This window comes from Catharus ustulatus, chromosome 9 (assembly GCF_009819885.2).
Source record: "Catharus ustulatus isolate bCatUst1 chromosome 9, bCatUst1.pri.v2, whole genome shotgun sequence".
In the NCBI taxonomy this organism is placed as follows: Eukaryota; Metazoa; Chordata; class Aves; order Passeriformes; family Turdidae; genus Catharus; species Catharus ustulatus.
Genome location: NC_046229.1, coordinates 11,289,208 through 11,306,030, shown reverse-complemented (window position 1 = coordinate 11,306,030; position 16,823 = coordinate 11,289,208). Strand labels below are relative to the sequence as shown.

The 16,823-nt window shown below is 54.8% G+C and overlaps 1 protein-coding gene across 2 annotated transcripts in view; it reads right to left on the bottom strand.

The window, feature by feature from the left end:
- Nucleotides 1-1,220: 1,220 nt before the first annotated feature.
- ERI3 (ERI1 exoribonuclease family member 3) overlaps nucleotides 1,221-16,823 on the bottom strand; it is a 130,439-nt gene continuing 114,836 nt past the window's right edge. For both annotated transcript variants that reach the window (XM_033066954.2, XM_033066955.2), the window contains exon 8: nucleotides 1,221-2,785. In XM_033066954.2, coding sequence (XP_032922845.1) covers nucleotides 2,703-2,785 — 83 coding nt within the window. In that variant the 3' untranslated portion in view covers nucleotides 1,221-2,702. The remainder of the gene's footprint in view (nucleotides 2,786-16,823) is intronic.

Here is a 16,823-nt window from a genome sequence, read left to right as displayed (position 1 = left end):
CCAGCCCTTGTGTAGCTGCTCTTTTGCAGTAACTTCTTGCCCAACACCTGCAAGTGCTGCCTTGCCTGAGTGAGGGGCTGCCCCTGCTGGAAACACCCGTGTTGTCCCCAGCACTCACTGTCAGTAGAGCTGTTCCCCCTGCTGCCTGCCCAAGGCTTCAGTCTATGGTGGGAGGGGCTCCTGGTCCCGGCCTCTCCCATTTTGCAGGGACCTGGAGGGGCTGCAGCATCACAGTGGGAGCCTGTGTTTATGTGCTTCTCACTGTGGGCGCTGGTGGCCCTGGCTGTGTGCCCTGCTCTGGGCTGCTGCCCACCTGCCCCCCTGTGTCCCCTGCACCTGCCTTCCATGTGTAACTGACCATCATCGATTCACGGTGACAATGTCCTCTGAGTCACATTCTCGCCTGCAGGAGTAGAGGGCAAAGGCCAAGTTCTTAGTTTTCATAAAAAACTGATTAGACGACTCCCATCGAAAAAGGGTCAACAAAGCTGATCAGGGCCTGCACATAGGGAACTGGTAAAACCCCTGTGACCTTTGTATGGAGCAAGCGGGCTGGACTGCCCCTGCCTTCTGGGAGCTGTGACTCAGTGCTGGCTGGACACTTGCATCCTTGTCACCCAGTGGCACTCTGGCACAGGGCAGGTCCCCTGCGTGCCTGGCTGCAGTGGTGTTTCCTACACAGCTGGGTATGGTTCCTGCACCTCACAGTGTTGCACTCAGGCTAGCTCAGCTGGCCAGGGCAGAGCAGGTGCCCCAGAGCCCAGCAGAGTCACGCTGGCTCTGTTCTGTAGCCAAGATGCTCCAAATGCAGTGGCAGCTGTGTGGGTACGGTGTGCCAGGCTACAGGCTGGGGAGACAGGTGCCAGTGAGATGCAGTGGTGGTTGTCACCTGCACTGGGGAGAAAACTGCATGGGGTGCACCCATGGATAAGGCCCAGCTGTGATGAGGTCCTCAGGCAGAGCTGCCTTGGAGCACAAGCACACCCGAGGTGGTGGTGGGGCTGGCACTCACCCACAGTGCCCATGCTGGAGAGTGGGGCAGTGCTCCCAGCAGCAGGGAACCTTGACTGCTCTTTCACAGCCGAACCCCTTGCCTGTTATGGGCAGCATGGATGTGCCATACCCCAGGGAGCACCCTACTCCTCCCACATATCCAGCCAGGCACTTTCCTGCCTCTGCACCCCCATACAAACTTGCACATGGATGGGCACAGCCCGGGCTCCTTTACCCCCAAACTTTATTCATGTGGCACATTTACAGCAAGGATTGGAATAACTAGACAATGAAAATGCTGGGGTTGCATTATCGGTTGGTTTAACTGGAACACCACACACCATGCAGTCATGTACCGCCAAGTTCAGTGCCTGTATTGCCCTTCTGGCTGCCGTCACCGGCTTCGCTCCAGGCCATGCACGCACGGGCCTGGGGCTGCAGCCTCCCTGCAGGTCAGTGCCCGGACGAGGGCTCCATTCAGCAGGGCCCTGGGGCTGGGTGACACTGAGAGGATGTGTGCCCTCAGCCCGCCCCACGGCTCCCCCCAACCGCCCTGGCCAGCCGGGAGCCCACCCAGCCGGAGGGGATGTGCTCGGCAACTCTCTCAGGCAACAAGCCAGCTGCTGCTGAGCGTCCGCGGGGACCTGTGAGGGGCACGGCACGGGCGGGGCTGAGCCTCAGCTCGGGAACCGAGGGAGGTTGAGGGGAGCACGCTCAGGGGCCTGGGGCCATTTGCAGCTCCCCTGCTCAGGTACCTGTGGGCCGGGGGCCAGCGCGCGCTGGCTCGTCCACCACCGGACACGGACACGGACACGGTGCTGTGGCGGGCCTGTCCCCCATGGAGCTGGAATTGATCGGCGGGGACGAGGCAGGGCTGGGCATCCCACCCAACCCCGCAAGAGGCACGAGCAGACGGAACGGGGACGGGACGGGGCTCCATGCGGACACTGTCACCTCCCTCCTGCCGCCCGCCTGTCCGCTGGGCCCCTGCCTCACTGAAGGGAGCCCTCCGGGGCCCTGCAGCCCACGGCGGGGCTGCCAGGGGCTCTGCAGCGGAGAATACAGGCACTTCACCTTGAACATAAAGAGACGGATCGCGTTTGTCACATACAGGAGTCAGAGAGGGGTTAGTGTTGACTCAAAAAGGGGAAAAGGCGCTCAAGGGAGAGGCGGGGGGAGCTGGCGGGGAGGGCGAGGGGCCGTCTCGACACGCTGAGCCTCCGCGAGTGCTGCCCGAGTGCAGGCTCACACCGGCATCGCTGCAGCAGCGATGAGGCCTGAAAACATAAAACCAGAGAAGAGAAAGAAGAAGGGAAGGTGGGTATGGCCCATGCCAGGGTGGAGATGGGGGATGCTCTGGCTACGGGGTGGGAGAGGGAGGACGGGGTGGGATATGGAGGGAGGGACGGAAATCAGGAGCCAAAGAAAAAGAACGAACTACAAGTCTAAAATGTGGTGCAAGCGCCCTACGCGGCTGTCCGCTAGCATGGCATAATGTCCGGAGCAGCCCAGAGAGGGAGTCACATCAGGTCTACACAGATTTGCCTTCCCATATATACAACCTCTACTGGAGTTAACAGCTGAAATTGAGATTTTTTTTGTGTCGGTTCCTCTGGCCTCGGTTGCCGGTTTTTTTTAATGCTGGAGCCCGTCCTCCCCGCCTCGCCGGCACCGGGCGCATGCAGCCCTTGCCTGGCTTGCCTCGGGGATCAAAAAGGTTTGGAGGTCTGCTTGAAGATGAAGCCTCTATGGGCCAGTGTCTTCATGATGTTGGCAATGTTCTTGCAGTCATCTAAGGAGAAAGCACAGAGACACTGGGTTAGAGGCATGATCCAAACAGGACTTGTTGGAGCAAGTTCCAAATCCCATGCTGGGCTGTGTCCTCACCAACCCAGGTACTCTGTCCCAAGGGCTTTGCAGTGATGTGGCGTGATTGCAGAGTTCCCAGTCCCAGCACTGGCCACCTGCATCCCAGTATGACCCAGTGCTGTGCTGAGATGGATCCATGCCCTGGACCTGAAGGTTGGGGTCATCCATGTCCCCAGCAGGGCCAGCCTGTGATGCCTCTCTATCCCCACCAACCAGAGTTTGACAAGTGGCAGGTGGCTGGGATGGCAAGCTACAGCCACTCCTGGTGCTGGGCCGTGGCAGAGCAGCAAAATGGGAAGGGGAAGGCTCCGGTGTTATTTACCTGGGACTAAACTCAGGCACCGTTTGCTAAAATAGAAGCTGGGCTTAAATTGATTCCTAGTGTCTATATTTCATGTTGAAAATTGGCTTGTAAATCCATGTTTTGATCTATGAGGGCCGTCTCCTTAAGAAAAAGCAAGAGTAAATGTGTAATTTCTCCCTTGACAGCACACGGCGCAGAGGCGATCCTTCTTCCCGCTCCCCTCCGTTTCGGGACAGCTCCACTCGTTCCGATTACCACTCTTTCTTCCTCGCCCCACGCCTTGATGTCTCCATTTCATTACCGCCCGCCCATTTATCAAGCTGTTACCGTAAGGGTGACTTTGCCCACTTGCGTGTGGCAGCGGGGCCTGGCTGACACGGGGAGAGGGTGCCCCGGAAGGGGGGTGCAGGCAAGGCCCCCCTCTCCCCGCCGCTGCTGGATGGATGTTGTGGTGGAGGGAAGGCTGCATCATTACTGATGTGTAAATGATAAAGAAGCCTCCACATCCATCTCCCAACTGTAAATCCAGGGAGTGCTTTATAATCAAGCTACAGCGATAATAATGTGAAATTAGGTCTCTCTATCAACGGGAGGAGGCCTTTTAATCACAGCTTAAAGGGTGCAAACGCTGTTTATCATAATTGAACTGTATCCGGGCTAATTGTGGCCATATTTCACTGTCTAGGAGACAGCAGGCTGCCTGCTGACAGTGCCGCGTGCCGGATTGAGGGCCCCCCGCAGCCGGGCAGCGCTGTCCTGCTGCCAGGCATCTGCCTGCAGGGATGGGGCTGCCTGCCCTCCTGGATGCTCCCTGCCAGACCGCAGCACTGCCCAGCCCTGCTGTGCCCAGTGACCTGCTGGCAAAGCCATGGCCTGTCCCCCAGCATCTGTTGGCGGTTCAGCACTTTCCCCATGAACATCTCCCCAAGGGGCTGCCATGAGCTGCCAGGGACCCTCCTGGCTGATGGCTGGCAGTGAAAGAAGTAATGTCCCCATCAGTGCCATGTGCCTCCAAAGTGCCCCCTGAGACCCTCTCCTGGCACCTCTTCCTGTGTCACTCATGTGCCAGACAGGGGACAGCCCAACAAAGAGCAGGTCTCCAGCCCACTAGCTGACATGGGGGCAGAGGTGAGCCCATCTCTCTGTGCCATTGTCCTTTCAACTGCCCAAGGTGACACTGATGGCTGCATAAAGCCCCTGGAGGTGACAGGTGTCCTACCCAGCCAAGCCACAATGCCAGCTTCTGCTGCTGTCACTTGTTCCTACTCAAGCAATGCCCTCACTGTCCTTAGGACTGCCTGCTCTATCTCATACCCCAGACCACTGAGCCCCTTGGAAAGCCCTCAGCCCTTGGATCCAGCTGCCAGTGGGATCTAACAGGGTAACAGTGGCTTGAAAGCTACCTAAACGGAGGTAAGAGGAGTGCAACTGTCTGTGGCCAAAGTACCCCTGCCCAGCCAGCCCCGGCCTGATACTCCCAAAAAGTAACAGCAAAGTAAAGCCTGGAGCTGTGGCAGGTGGGTGGCAAGTGAGCAGTTTGGATGTGAAAGCACAGCCCCAGGTGTCCCACTGCCAACCTCACAGCCTGCAGGATTGCCCCAAGCTGGAGTGGGCACTGGGCTTGACTGTTGCTCCATATTGCTGAGGGGGAACTGCACAGAGACTGGGCAGCAGCAGCAGCAAAACCCCATGGCACTTCCTGGGACTCACAAGCTGGTCCCTGGGGACCCTGGGACTGCTCTCTGTTTCCTGTACCCCATCACCTGCCTCCCCAAAACCCCAGTGTGCTCTGTTGCCAGGTGCCAGTGCTGGGACACACCCTGAACTCTGAGCTGCAAAACTGGTGGGACCCTGCTGGGTCAATGCCACCCACATGCCCATGCCACCAGTGCTGTCCTTGCTATCCCAAATGATGCCACGGCCCATGGCAGCAAGCGTGCTCATCATATGTCATTTAGTGAGACTCATTCCAAATCAGCGCTAAGGTAAACACGCTTATTATAATTATCCATGTAAAAAAAAAATCAACAACAGCAGAACAACTTTCTAATATGCAATTACAGCCATCTATTGATTTTACAATGTAATCCGCTCCGATTGATTTAATAACACAATTATAGGCTGGCTCTCGGGATATTAGAGTGGGAGATTTTCATAAACTCCAAAGCAAAAAACTAAGCGGCTTTTAAAACAACACAGTCAGATGGCTGTTTGGGGAATTATTAACAATATGAAATCCTCTAAATCTGGCCGTCGTTACCTTGTGAAAGGAATTTCTATTACAAAAATGGCAATTGACAGCCTAAGAGAGCGCGACTGGGATTGCTCTGCTGCTTTTCAGTGCTTAATCCATTGCAAAGGTGACCACGGGGCAGGGGACAAGCAGAGTCCGAGGCTGGCAGGAGGGCACAGGCAGCCCTGCCCACCCTGTAGTCCCCACCCAGCCCAGCTCTCCCTGGGGGCACATGGCTGTGGCAGTGCTGTGCCAGCACCCAGGCTGGCACCCACCAACCTGTCCCATCTCATGACCCTACCTGGGGCCGGGCAGGCTGGCAGGTTGTGGAACCTCCAAACTTGATCCCCATCCCAGCACACCTGGCATGTGCCAGTCCCAGACACCTCCAGGGGCCTGAGGGGTGCCCACCTGTGTCCCAAGGCTGAGCAGGGGGATGGGGTGAAGGTGGTCCCACGCTGATGGCCAGCACGGCTCTGCACAGGCGCGCACATGCACGCGCGCCCCCACTCTCCTCCCACTCACTCCCTCAATGTATTCCCGACTTTATGGGCACATTTTTCTTGTCAAGCTGACAGGGTTGCTAAGTGGATTTCTCCCTGATATGCGGACGGATTATCACATTACTCCAATGTCCTACACAAACATATTACTTTATATTCAATAGCCCTAATGAATATAAACTGCTTTTTCTTTTTTTTGGGGTGGGGGGTAATCTATAGATTTTTAATGAGGGCACTATTAACTCCCTCCTCTTTAAAACAGACTTAGGTGCAGCCTCTGAGTAGAAAATCAATGGTGTTATTGTAGGAATATTGTATATTGATATTGTAATAATAAGATGCAATTGATTTAGGGGTGTTGTGCGGTGTGTGTGAAAGGGGTCAGCCCGGGGTTATCCTGCCTCATGCAAACAGAGCAGTGGGTCTGCCCTGCCTCCCTGCCCCTCACCTTGCTGTGCTGCTTCTGAGCATTGCCCCATGTTCCCGTGCAGTGGCCCAGGACCGCTGGGGTGGAGCTTGACCTGAGGTGCTGGGTTCCGGGGCTGGCTACTTCTGGGACCCTCTTTTGGTCCAGTTGCCAGTGCAGTGTGGGATAATGTGACACCCCAGTCTCCACTCGCCCATGTTGGCTTAGGCCACCAGATTTTAACCCTCCTGCCCCGTATGTTTCATCAGTACCCACTGTGACACCACACTGCTTCCTCACCCTCATTCCAACCCTCTCCACATCCTGCCAAGCTCTTACTGAGGTGACAGACAAGGACAGCGACGTGCACACACATGGGGCAGCAGGACGCTCTCCTGCTTTAGTTTGGAGTTTGTGGCCATTCAACATCACTGATTGCCTTGTCCTGAGAGGGGCACAGACATTCCCATTGCCCTCTGCAGAGACAGAGGGAGAAAGCCCCCAGCTTATGGCACTGGGCTGACTGCTTGGCGTGTGCCCTCCCATCAGCTACTGCACGGCGGCACTGCTGTGAATCCAGCATGAGCTCAAGGATTCCATCAGCACGAGTCTGTGCTGCTGGATCGGGCTGCCAGGAGCAGCAATGCTCACTCCAGGAAGAGCATCACCTCCACACCCAGCCCAGGCACTGGAGAGATGGGCAGGTGCTGCATCCCTATGTGTGCTGCTGCCCTGCCAGCATTTGTCCCACCTCTCCCACTTCCCTACAGGATCAAACCACACAGACATCTCTGCCATGGGGGCTCAGGGAGCTGAGTGCTGCTGCAAACACCGTGCACTGGGTCGAGACGCTCCCAGAGCAAGGAGGGAGCTTTTCCATCCCAGCAACTGCCCTGGTGGGCTGTGGGTGGTCAGGGATTGCAGGGCCCCCCCAAATGTGCTCATTTGGAGGCAACCCCACTGCACCTGTGCTATGGCTGGGAAGACGGATCACCCCCGGCCCGAGCTGAGCAGGTCCATATTTAAACTGTCCCCATGCTTTATGGGCTGTACCAGAACTGATGCTCAGGCACCGAGGGGCCATTTGTCAATGTTCTAATGGCAGATTACTGTTAATGAATAATATCACTGCTGCCTTTGTATAACAGCTCCCTGCAAAGCGGAAACAGGGCCGCCTGGCCACCACCACCCAGAGCCTCCCCACCGCTGCCCCCGGGTGACAGCAGGTGGCCTTGTGAGTGGCAGCAGCCCTACGGACCACAGAGATCTCACACAGTCTAGCACTGCTGCTGGCGTCCCCAGCAATCATGAATGGGAGCACTGGGTGCTGTGTCCCCGTGGTGGGCTGTGCTGCTCCCTGTGAGCAGGAATGTCACTGTTGGGCAGGGAGTGACAGCATTTTCCCAGCACACAGAACCAGGCTCTCGTGTCACTCACCCTGTCCACACTGGAGCTGGGAGGGACTTCGTGTCTGATCTGAATCCATCCCCACCATGACATGCTGGTCAAGGTGAGGACACCAGGATGCCCGCCATAGTGGCGACAAGGACATGGCAGAACAAAGTGCTCCCAGCTCTCAGGGATCCACAGGGACGCCAGGCATGGTCCTGCCGAGCTGCTCCCAAATTAATGGCCTCATAATCCTGCGCATGGGGCAAGGGGCTGTGCATGTCCCGCACAGCCGGCAGGTATATTAGGTGCAGCTGACAGCGACGTGCAGAATATTAAGAATAACTTACCTCATTATCTGCAATTACGTTACTGCCACACACCTCATTTCTTCACGAAGAAAAGAAAATTAGTTTTATATTGACTTCATCCCAGTGCCTCCCTGCCTGCCCCGCCACAGAGCGCCCGCACAGGCTCTGAAGATGGGTTGGACACAATTCATACTCATGCCCCACAACCTGTGTCTGTCCCAGGGGGACAAGATGCCTGTCCCACTCCCTGCACACTGGGGTCAGCAAGAAATCAAAATCCAGTTTATCCCAGCAGGGACACTGGAGCAGGGAGGGCCCATCTCTGGCAGTTCCCAGGTGAGTAGGAAGTACAGCAAAAGGGGACCAGTCCTGACCATCAACCTGCTGCCTTGGGCACTTTCTCTACCCAGGCTGGCCACTGTAATCCTGTAGGAGACAGGATGCTTCCTCCCATCCTCCGCACTGGGAACCACTCTTCCCATCACGCACCCACCTTGCTGGCCCCCTCCCAGGGCAGAGCTGAGTGGCTGGGGCCTCTGCACTGCAAGACATCCGTCTGCTGAGACTCCTTCCAGCCCCAGGCTGCTGGATAGCCTGGCACAGGCGATGCCATGTGGGCAAACCATGATAGCTGGGGCATCCCTGCTGGAGGGAATGTGCAGCAGAGGCTGAGCTATCTTGCTACATTCCCAACAACTCCTGGAGCCCATGAGGAGTCCAAAGGGCACCAGTGTTGCTGGGGTCAAGGGTGACACAGGGTGTACAGAGACCTCAGCTTGTCCTTCAGCCTCTGTGCCTGTCCCTGTACTTCCAGCATCCCCTGGCTGTGCAAACAAAGCGATTGCTGCCATCACCCCGCTCCTGGATGTGGCCACTCACCGTCCAGGAGAGAAGGGGAGCAGCATGCACAGCAATACAGGGAAAAAAGCCAATTTCATCTTTATTAGAAGGAGATTTCTCTTTTAGTAATAAGCACACTTCAAATAATTAGCGTGTTTTACGTAATAATGAAATTATGGAAATGCAGGCCACTTATTCAAACAAGTCACCATTACCATATTTTTAAATATTAGACTTAATTAGAGTTTATCACTTCAGAGAAGTACGAGGAGTGGAGATTTTTTTCCTTTACAAAAAAAATCCTCATAAAGTGTTTATTAAGAGTGGGTAAGAAGGGGATAATGATCTGTTTGGAAATTAAGGCAATCAAACATTTAATGCTCTGCACTCCTGTAGGCAAAAGCATTCAAATGAGTCAATTATACATCCATTATCCAGGCACGATTAAACAAGGCAGGACGGGGAATTTGTCCTCCGCATCATGCGATTGTCGCGAGGACTTATGTCCACTTAAAGGCAGCTAATAAAACACTAAACTTGGGAAGAAGAGGAAAAGAGGACTGAGCCAAGGGAAGAGAAGGGAAGAGACGCAGCAGGTCAGCAGGACTGCAGAGGGGTGAGTGTGAGAGGTGGGCAAGGATGGAGCTGTGTCTACATCCCAGCCCTTCATAAATCAAAGTAATTAAGTTAACATGAAAATCAACTTCACCATCCCGTTAAATTACAGCATTTGCATATTAGGACTCAAATGAAGTAGGTAGCAGGCAAGGGGGCTGGGAGGGGAGGAGGAAGTAGGGGGGTCAGGGGAGAAGGATGGGGAGAACCGTGCACCAAAAAGGGAACCATTTATTATGGTGAATAACTAATTTCAGAATTTATAGTGCTGGATTTTCGTTCCTGTGCCATTTATATTACAGAAGGAAATTAAGGGGCGGGCAGGAGGCTGGCTGGACATCTTTCTGCGTTATTGCTTGTCTGCCATTTGCAAATCATTATTAATTGTGGCCCGTGTCGCTGGTGCAGCAGGGCAGGGTGCCTGGACAGCCAGAGCAGACACACATATCTCTTCATCAGGACCCCAGCCGCTAGCCCTGGAGAGCCAATTACCCCTCCCTGATTGGTATCAGATAAGGAGGGAATTTTTACAAATTAGGGAATAAATAGAATTTCCACACGTGGAGCAGGGAGGGCTTGAGAGGCAGTAATGAAAAACGATACATCACCATCAGCCAGACAACCCTATTCATACGCCGATGCATTACACTCACTACTCATAATCCCACCGAGTGACAGACAACCGCCGAGCCGGCCGAGCCGGAGGGAGCACATCCCGATGGCCGGAGCGCGGTCTCCAGCCACCAGCACTCTTGTGGCAGGCCAGGGAGGTGCTCGTTCCACCAGCCCCATGGCCCAGCCTGTGCCATGACCTCGAGGCTGCACACAGCCTGCACGGCATCGCTCAGCTGTGCAGGCAGCGGGGACAGACCTCCTGGCATGGGAGCCAACCCTGCTCTGGAGCCCAGCAGGACAAGCCTCCAAACTCAGCCCCAAGTTTGATGGTTAGAGTCACCCAGCTGAATCCAAGCCTCTCACCAGTCTCCCACATCCCTGTAAAGCACATCTTCCTCAAAATTATCCAGTCCAAACTGTGACCTTAAGAAGACTGCCCCCTCCCTTGGTGGCTCATGGCTGCATCCTGCTATTACAGCAACCCTACCTAATTTCTGAATTCTGCTTTTGTTTTTGTACTCTTCAGCTCCCAAATCAGCCCCAACAGCTTTGCTGCTTAGCCAGTCCTGGTTATCCCAGAGCAGTGAAATCCCTGTCACCTTGTGAGCAGCACTGGGCTCAAAAATGCCACAGGAGCAAAGAATGTGGTCCTGTATGGCTCTGCTTCATTAAGAATGGGCTCAGGATTGAATATCTCCATTTCCCTTAAGCTGCTGAGGCAGCCCCAGTGCCAGCCCTTGCTCAGGGCAGACCCCAGAGCCACCAGCTGCCTGCTCCCCCACACCAGCACACCCATTTCCCATCCATGGCAGCTCCTGTGGCAGCACAGTCCTTTTCCTGGGCTGTGACAGTTCTGGGTGGCCCTGGGAAAACAGCAGGCATCCAGCTAACAGGGCCTGGCATGTGGCTGGCCTCAGAAAGAGCAAATCCTGGAAGTGCAGGGACCCTGCTGACATTCATGAGCCCAGTTTGCTCTGTGCTCCCGAGTGCCGGAGCTGCGCGCCTCCGCGCCTGTAATTAGCTCTCCCTTATGACAAGCACGTCACTAAACAAAATGCTCGGCAGATCAATCTTGCCTGTAAGTCACGCAGCCTTTAATTTATTCAGCATACAATGTCGCTCCACCGCTGGCTTCCTGTAATTTATACCGTACACTGTCGTGTATTATTTAACTCGTCTGAGTGTTTTACAGCTCCCCTCAAAGTCGCCATGCAAAATAAAGTCACGGCAGGGCACTGGCAAGGTGCAGGGAGGACGCAAACTGCCCTCTTGCTGATGATACGGGACCCCTGGCCTGGCTCAGGGACAAGGTGATAGTGACAAGCTGCTGCAGAAGTTGGTGGCTCAGACCCTCCTTGTGGGTGGGAATGAGAATGGAAGATGGATCCCCACAAGAGCCCAGAAACTGCAGGCTCCAATGCTGGTGATTCCTTAGAGGAGGAAAGAATGCTGGCAGCAGGGGGAGAGGGCAACAGGACTCTTGACTGGCCCTGAAAGCTGGAGTGAATCCTACCCCAAAACTGGGGTAAGGACTGGGTTAGACTGGGCTGAGAGGTGGTCAACAGCTGGTGCAGCTGCTCTGAGCAGCTCATCAAGAGCTTGTCTTTGGCCGTGCAGCTGAATGGAAACAGTCAGTGATGTAGAGCTGGGTATTCTCCGCAGGGAAGGTTAAAACCTCTGTTCAGTGTAAAGTTGCCATATCTAAGCACTTATGATCATGATATTTATGGCTAGTTTATTCCAGGCTGTTAAAGGCAGCAGTAGTTATGCACAGATAAAGGGAATTCGAGTCCCTTGACACCTTTTCTCCCTGCAGTGAAGGCATGCCTGGCCGGAGCTGGGTGCTCATGGTGCTGTAAGGCATCCAGTGGTCCCTGCCAGCACGGGGGCAGCACGGGGGCCAGACATGCAGATGCTTGGCATGGCAGGGATGGTGGCTCAGTTTCTCCTGTGTGGGAGTTGTGGGCACAGACATGGGAGATGCTGTCTCCCTGCCCCTGACTGATGCTGCTTGGGCCAGGTGGTCCCTGGGCTGCAGGGAGCAGTATGGTTTGACCTCCACCACTGCTGCTGGCCCTGTTCCACATCCAGCTTCTGATACTCAGTCCCACCACTGGGATTGGGACCCTAATTAGGGAGAAATTTCAAGGTAGAGATGAGTGAGTTTATAAAGCTGAGTTTCTCCTGCCTGAGTGACATGAGATGTCAGAGAAAGGAAATAAAAGGTAAGAATGCAATTCCAGTGCTGCCAAGAGTGTGTCGCAAGTCCTAATGGAAAGTTCTCCTGCTCTTTAAAGCTTGGTCAGATGGCCTAGTTATTGCTTTAAAAGGACCAAGAATCAAACTGCGATGCTGCACTCGAAGCCTTCAAATAAAGCGAGCTGTGTTTCTGCAAGTCCAGCGAGGCAGAGGCAGGCGATTACACAGAGGAGGGCAGGTCTCTCTATCTTGGAGGGAGACCTACCTATTTTTAAACATTAGCTGTAAATCAGCAGCTCACCTCTTTGTCTAACCCAAACCCTCTCTCGCCTTCTGGAGGAGAGATCAAACACCAGCCCTGCTGCCATTGTTTCTCTCCCAGCGAGATGGATGCGGGACTGTAATCTTCCCACAAAGCTGCATGCTTCAAAGGTATCAAAAGTGCTTATTAAAAGTCCTTGGAAAGTAATTTAATACCATCCCAAAAGGCTGAAAAAATCAGTGCCAGCAGCTCAAAATATAACCTGGCAAAGGAGATGGCCCCCTGTTCAACGTGATAGTCTGTGGGCAGCTGCACACAGGGCCAGGGTGCTTGGGCACACAGACCTGCTCCCTCCCTGGGCTGTGCCCACTCTGGTGCTGTCTGGTCTCCTGTCAGGGAGATATCCAGATGAGCCAGAGCATGGGGGACTCTGTGAGGGTGCACGAGACTGTGTCCCTACCAAGGTATTTGCTGGGCCAGAGATGTCCTCGTGTGGTGTGCATCTGTCTGCTCCGGCTCTGCTCCCCTTGTTGAGCTGGAGAGCCCTGCACTGTCCCACAGGCAGGATTTTAGGCTTGTCCCTGGAACATAAAAAGCACTCTGTGGCTTTTCCAGCCACCTCAGCAGCTGCTGGAGAAGCGGCTTTTTGCAAGGTTTGCTCAGACTGCTGTGCTGGAAAGAGCCACCTGCAAAATGGATGTGTGAGTCCTTACCTGGCGCAGACAGGGATGTCAGCCAGACCTGCAAAGCCATGTCAGAGAGCCATGTGCTGTGTGAGACAGAGCTGCACATCTCTGCAGGGATGGGCGGCACACGTGCCTTCCCACGAGTGCATATATGCAGCAGGCACGTGCTCACAGCCACAGCAGCATGAGGGCTGTGCTCCTCTCTATCCCCCCAGCCAGTCCCTGCTCCCAACACCAGGCAACGCATGGGACCCTGGGGCTGCATCCCATCTGAATGGTGCAGGCTCCCGTGGAAAGGGGCAGGATGGAAATTAACGCTCCAGCCTCCGTCTCATCCTGCCCATTAGCGGGGCTGTTTTACTCCGGATCATTAAATATGTATATCTTATTACACGCCTTGTTACAGTATTGAGCTCTATTGACTGATAATAAATTCCAAGCATCATCCTGGTCATAAATTTATCTGGAGATGATGAAGACTCAATAATCTAGTCATGCAGATAATATGATAGGGCCTTAAAAAAGATCATTACATTATATGCCAAAATTAAAAGTGAAATACACTTTATTAACACTGTTTCCACACTTGGGGCCATTACTTGTTATATCCCCTCTTGCCCTCCCAGCCACCTGGATACCATGCCTCAGGTCAGGCAGAAAAGGCGAGAAGAGGCAGAGCTGCCACAGCTCTCCCCTAGCAGGAACCTGGCAGAAGGGTACAGGGCAGGGGGAGCAGGTGGCACAGACAGGCCGTCCCAGTTTGACTCCGAGGATGTTGGGTCCTGCCTGACACAGCATTGCTGCCCTGCCCATCGGGCCATGGCTCCTGAGCATCCAGGTTTTTTTTCAAAAAACCCCACCTGATGGGGCCTGCAGGCCCTGGCTGCAATCACGGGACAAAAGACAGCCTTGTGTCCTGCATTTAAAAAGAAAAAATAACTTTCTGCAGCCTCAAGTTTCCTGAGAGAGCTGCCCACCCATTGGCATTTACCCAACAATTCCCACCTGGCAGCTTCTCTCCCACAGGCTCAGGCAAGTAAGACAGGGGTCCCCACTCATGCCTGGCCATGCTGCAGTGTGGCTTAGAGAGGTGCAGAGCAGAAATGGGGATGTGGGTGCAGTGGGTAATCCTCTGAGAGAGGAGGGTGCCCAGCAGGCTCCCAGCACCCCAGTGCCAATCTCATTGAACTGTCCCTTGGTGACATGGTGAGGGCTGGGCAGCTCCCAGCCACCTGCCCCAGGGACTGGGGTTGGCCCCCTTCTTCCCCTGGCCTTCCAAAGACATTCCCCTTTTTCAGTAAGAAGGTCACAGCCATTTAAACTCCTCTGATGAGGGCAGGTGGCTCGTGCCTTCCTTCCTGGCAGGGCAGGGCAGGCCTGGCCACGCTCCCACCTGCAGATCAATGGCACAAAGCAAGTTTAAAGCATCCCCACCCCAGCCCCCCTTCCTTGGGCCACCTTCCTCTCCAGACACGCAAGGTGACAAGCGCTGGGGGGCCCACGGATCAATGCTGCGACACGGATCGGCTGCCGAGAAAAACCAATTGCAGATCAGATGGAAACCGACTTCTTCTTGTATCTGCCCGGCTCTCTCAGGGATAGATTGGCTGGAGAAATCCGATGGTGAGAAGAGACAAAGGGGGAGGTGATGGGGAGAGGAGGAAAGGGCTGATAATGCTCCTGCCGCGGCTCTAATCTGTGACAGCCCGAGGATTTGCTGAAAACCATTATCACACTGCTCTCCCTTCTCTTGTCCCTGATAAAGCCTCGGCTAATCTGTTTGTTGCAGGTATTGAACAATGCATTTAGCGAAACAAGGGGTGTGTGTGCCCGCCGAGCACATTTTTTTTCCCCCTGCACCTCCGGCCTCACTGAGAGGCGACGGGGGAACAGGGAGGGCAGGGATGGCTTTGGGTGCAGGCTTGGTGTGGAGTGTGGGCTGAAGCGCCATGCCTGGCACAGGGAAGCATCTCTGCTGACTGCCCTGAGTTTTGGAAGCGCTTCTCTAGGTGCTGTGTTCCATCTTTAAAACGTAATCTCAGAGGGCGATAAGCGAAGAAGGCCTGGCGATGCAGCAGTGCCCTGACAATCCCAGCAGGAATTCCACCGCAGCCCACCGAGACGGGAGACACAGGGAGTCTGCACCCCGGGAAGAGCTCCCGGGCCGCTCATCTGCTGCAGTTTGGCTCGGCTAGTGCCTGCCTGTCCCAGTGCTGACCTCGTCCCTCCCCTTTGTGAGAGGCGCTTTCTCCCGGGAGAAGAGATAATTCAGTGGCTGTGAAAGCCCAGACCTGGGGCTCCCGCAGCCGCCTGTTACAAACAGTTCTAGTGGAACATTAATTATAGTAATTTAGCCGTGGAACACTAACTGCAGCCAGTGCAATAGCATTCAGTACATTAGTGGCTATAACCCACTCCTTAAAAAAGACATTTGGTTACTGACAGCTGATAAAATGAGTTGTGAAGCATAACCAAAGGGGAAAAAAACCCAACAGAAGTATGCTGGGAGCGAGCTGTGGGGTGGGAGAGTGGGGGGCAGCACCCCACAGGGTACTGGGGGTCACAGGAGATGCAGGGGAGCCGCAACAGGCACCCTCCTGCCCGGCACCTGGCCCAGGGGCCAGGGGCTCCCGGTGCCTCGGGCAGGGCGAGGCGAGGCGGGGGCACGGCTGCGACTCGGCAGTATGTCAAACAGAAGGACATTTCCTTCTATCTCCCAGCCGCCGCCCCAGGGCACAATCCACCTACATTCAATCTTTACTCCACTACACATGTTTCCTTTCCAGCCTCGGATTATTTTTTATCATCAAATTACTATGGTGATAAGATGGAGTAGATGTGATAGCGAGCAGAGCGTTTGTCCTCCCCTCTTTCCCCCGCCTCCCGCAGCATTCCTTCTTCCTCCAGCACCCCCAGCCTCCTGCCCTGAGCAGGCAGGGTGGGATCCAAACGTCAGGGGTGAGGAGAGACCCCCTCTGCAGCCAGATTCGCAGCCCGTGGCTGACAGTGAGTGCCTGGGTGGAGGCAGGCTGCAGGTGGCCATCAAGATGTCCGGGAAAACTTGCAGGTGCCCGGTCGTGGTGTGGGACCCTGCCATCAGCCAGAGACCGGTATCAGCTCCCCACTGCTCTGCCGCAGCACCTTGACTCTCTAAGAGCACCCAGTGCCCAGCCTGGCACCAGAGGTGTGACAGCACAGTGACTCTGGTGAGGCAGCAGGGACACAGGGAGCCCTGGTGCAGGGGTGGCCAGGAAAAGTAACAGCCATGCTGTTACCAGCCCGAGCAGCGCTGCGAGGCCCTGCTGTGATGAATCCTCTCCTTCTCCTTGTTTACTCCAGCCTGCAACAAATGAGTCCCTGACTGTCCAGGGATAGCTCATCTGGAGGAATGCTCTTTCAGACCTCTCCCTCTAATCCCTATTAATTTAAATAATGCTTGCCCACTCTTCTCAAACTATTTATTATTTATCAGGTTTGTTTATTTGTAGCTAACAGGTAGCGCTCAGCATGCGTCCCCGGCACAGGGACAGGGGCTGTTCATCACACTGGCTCCCCTGCCATCCACCATCCGTCAATTACTCCTGCTTCCTTTAATTAG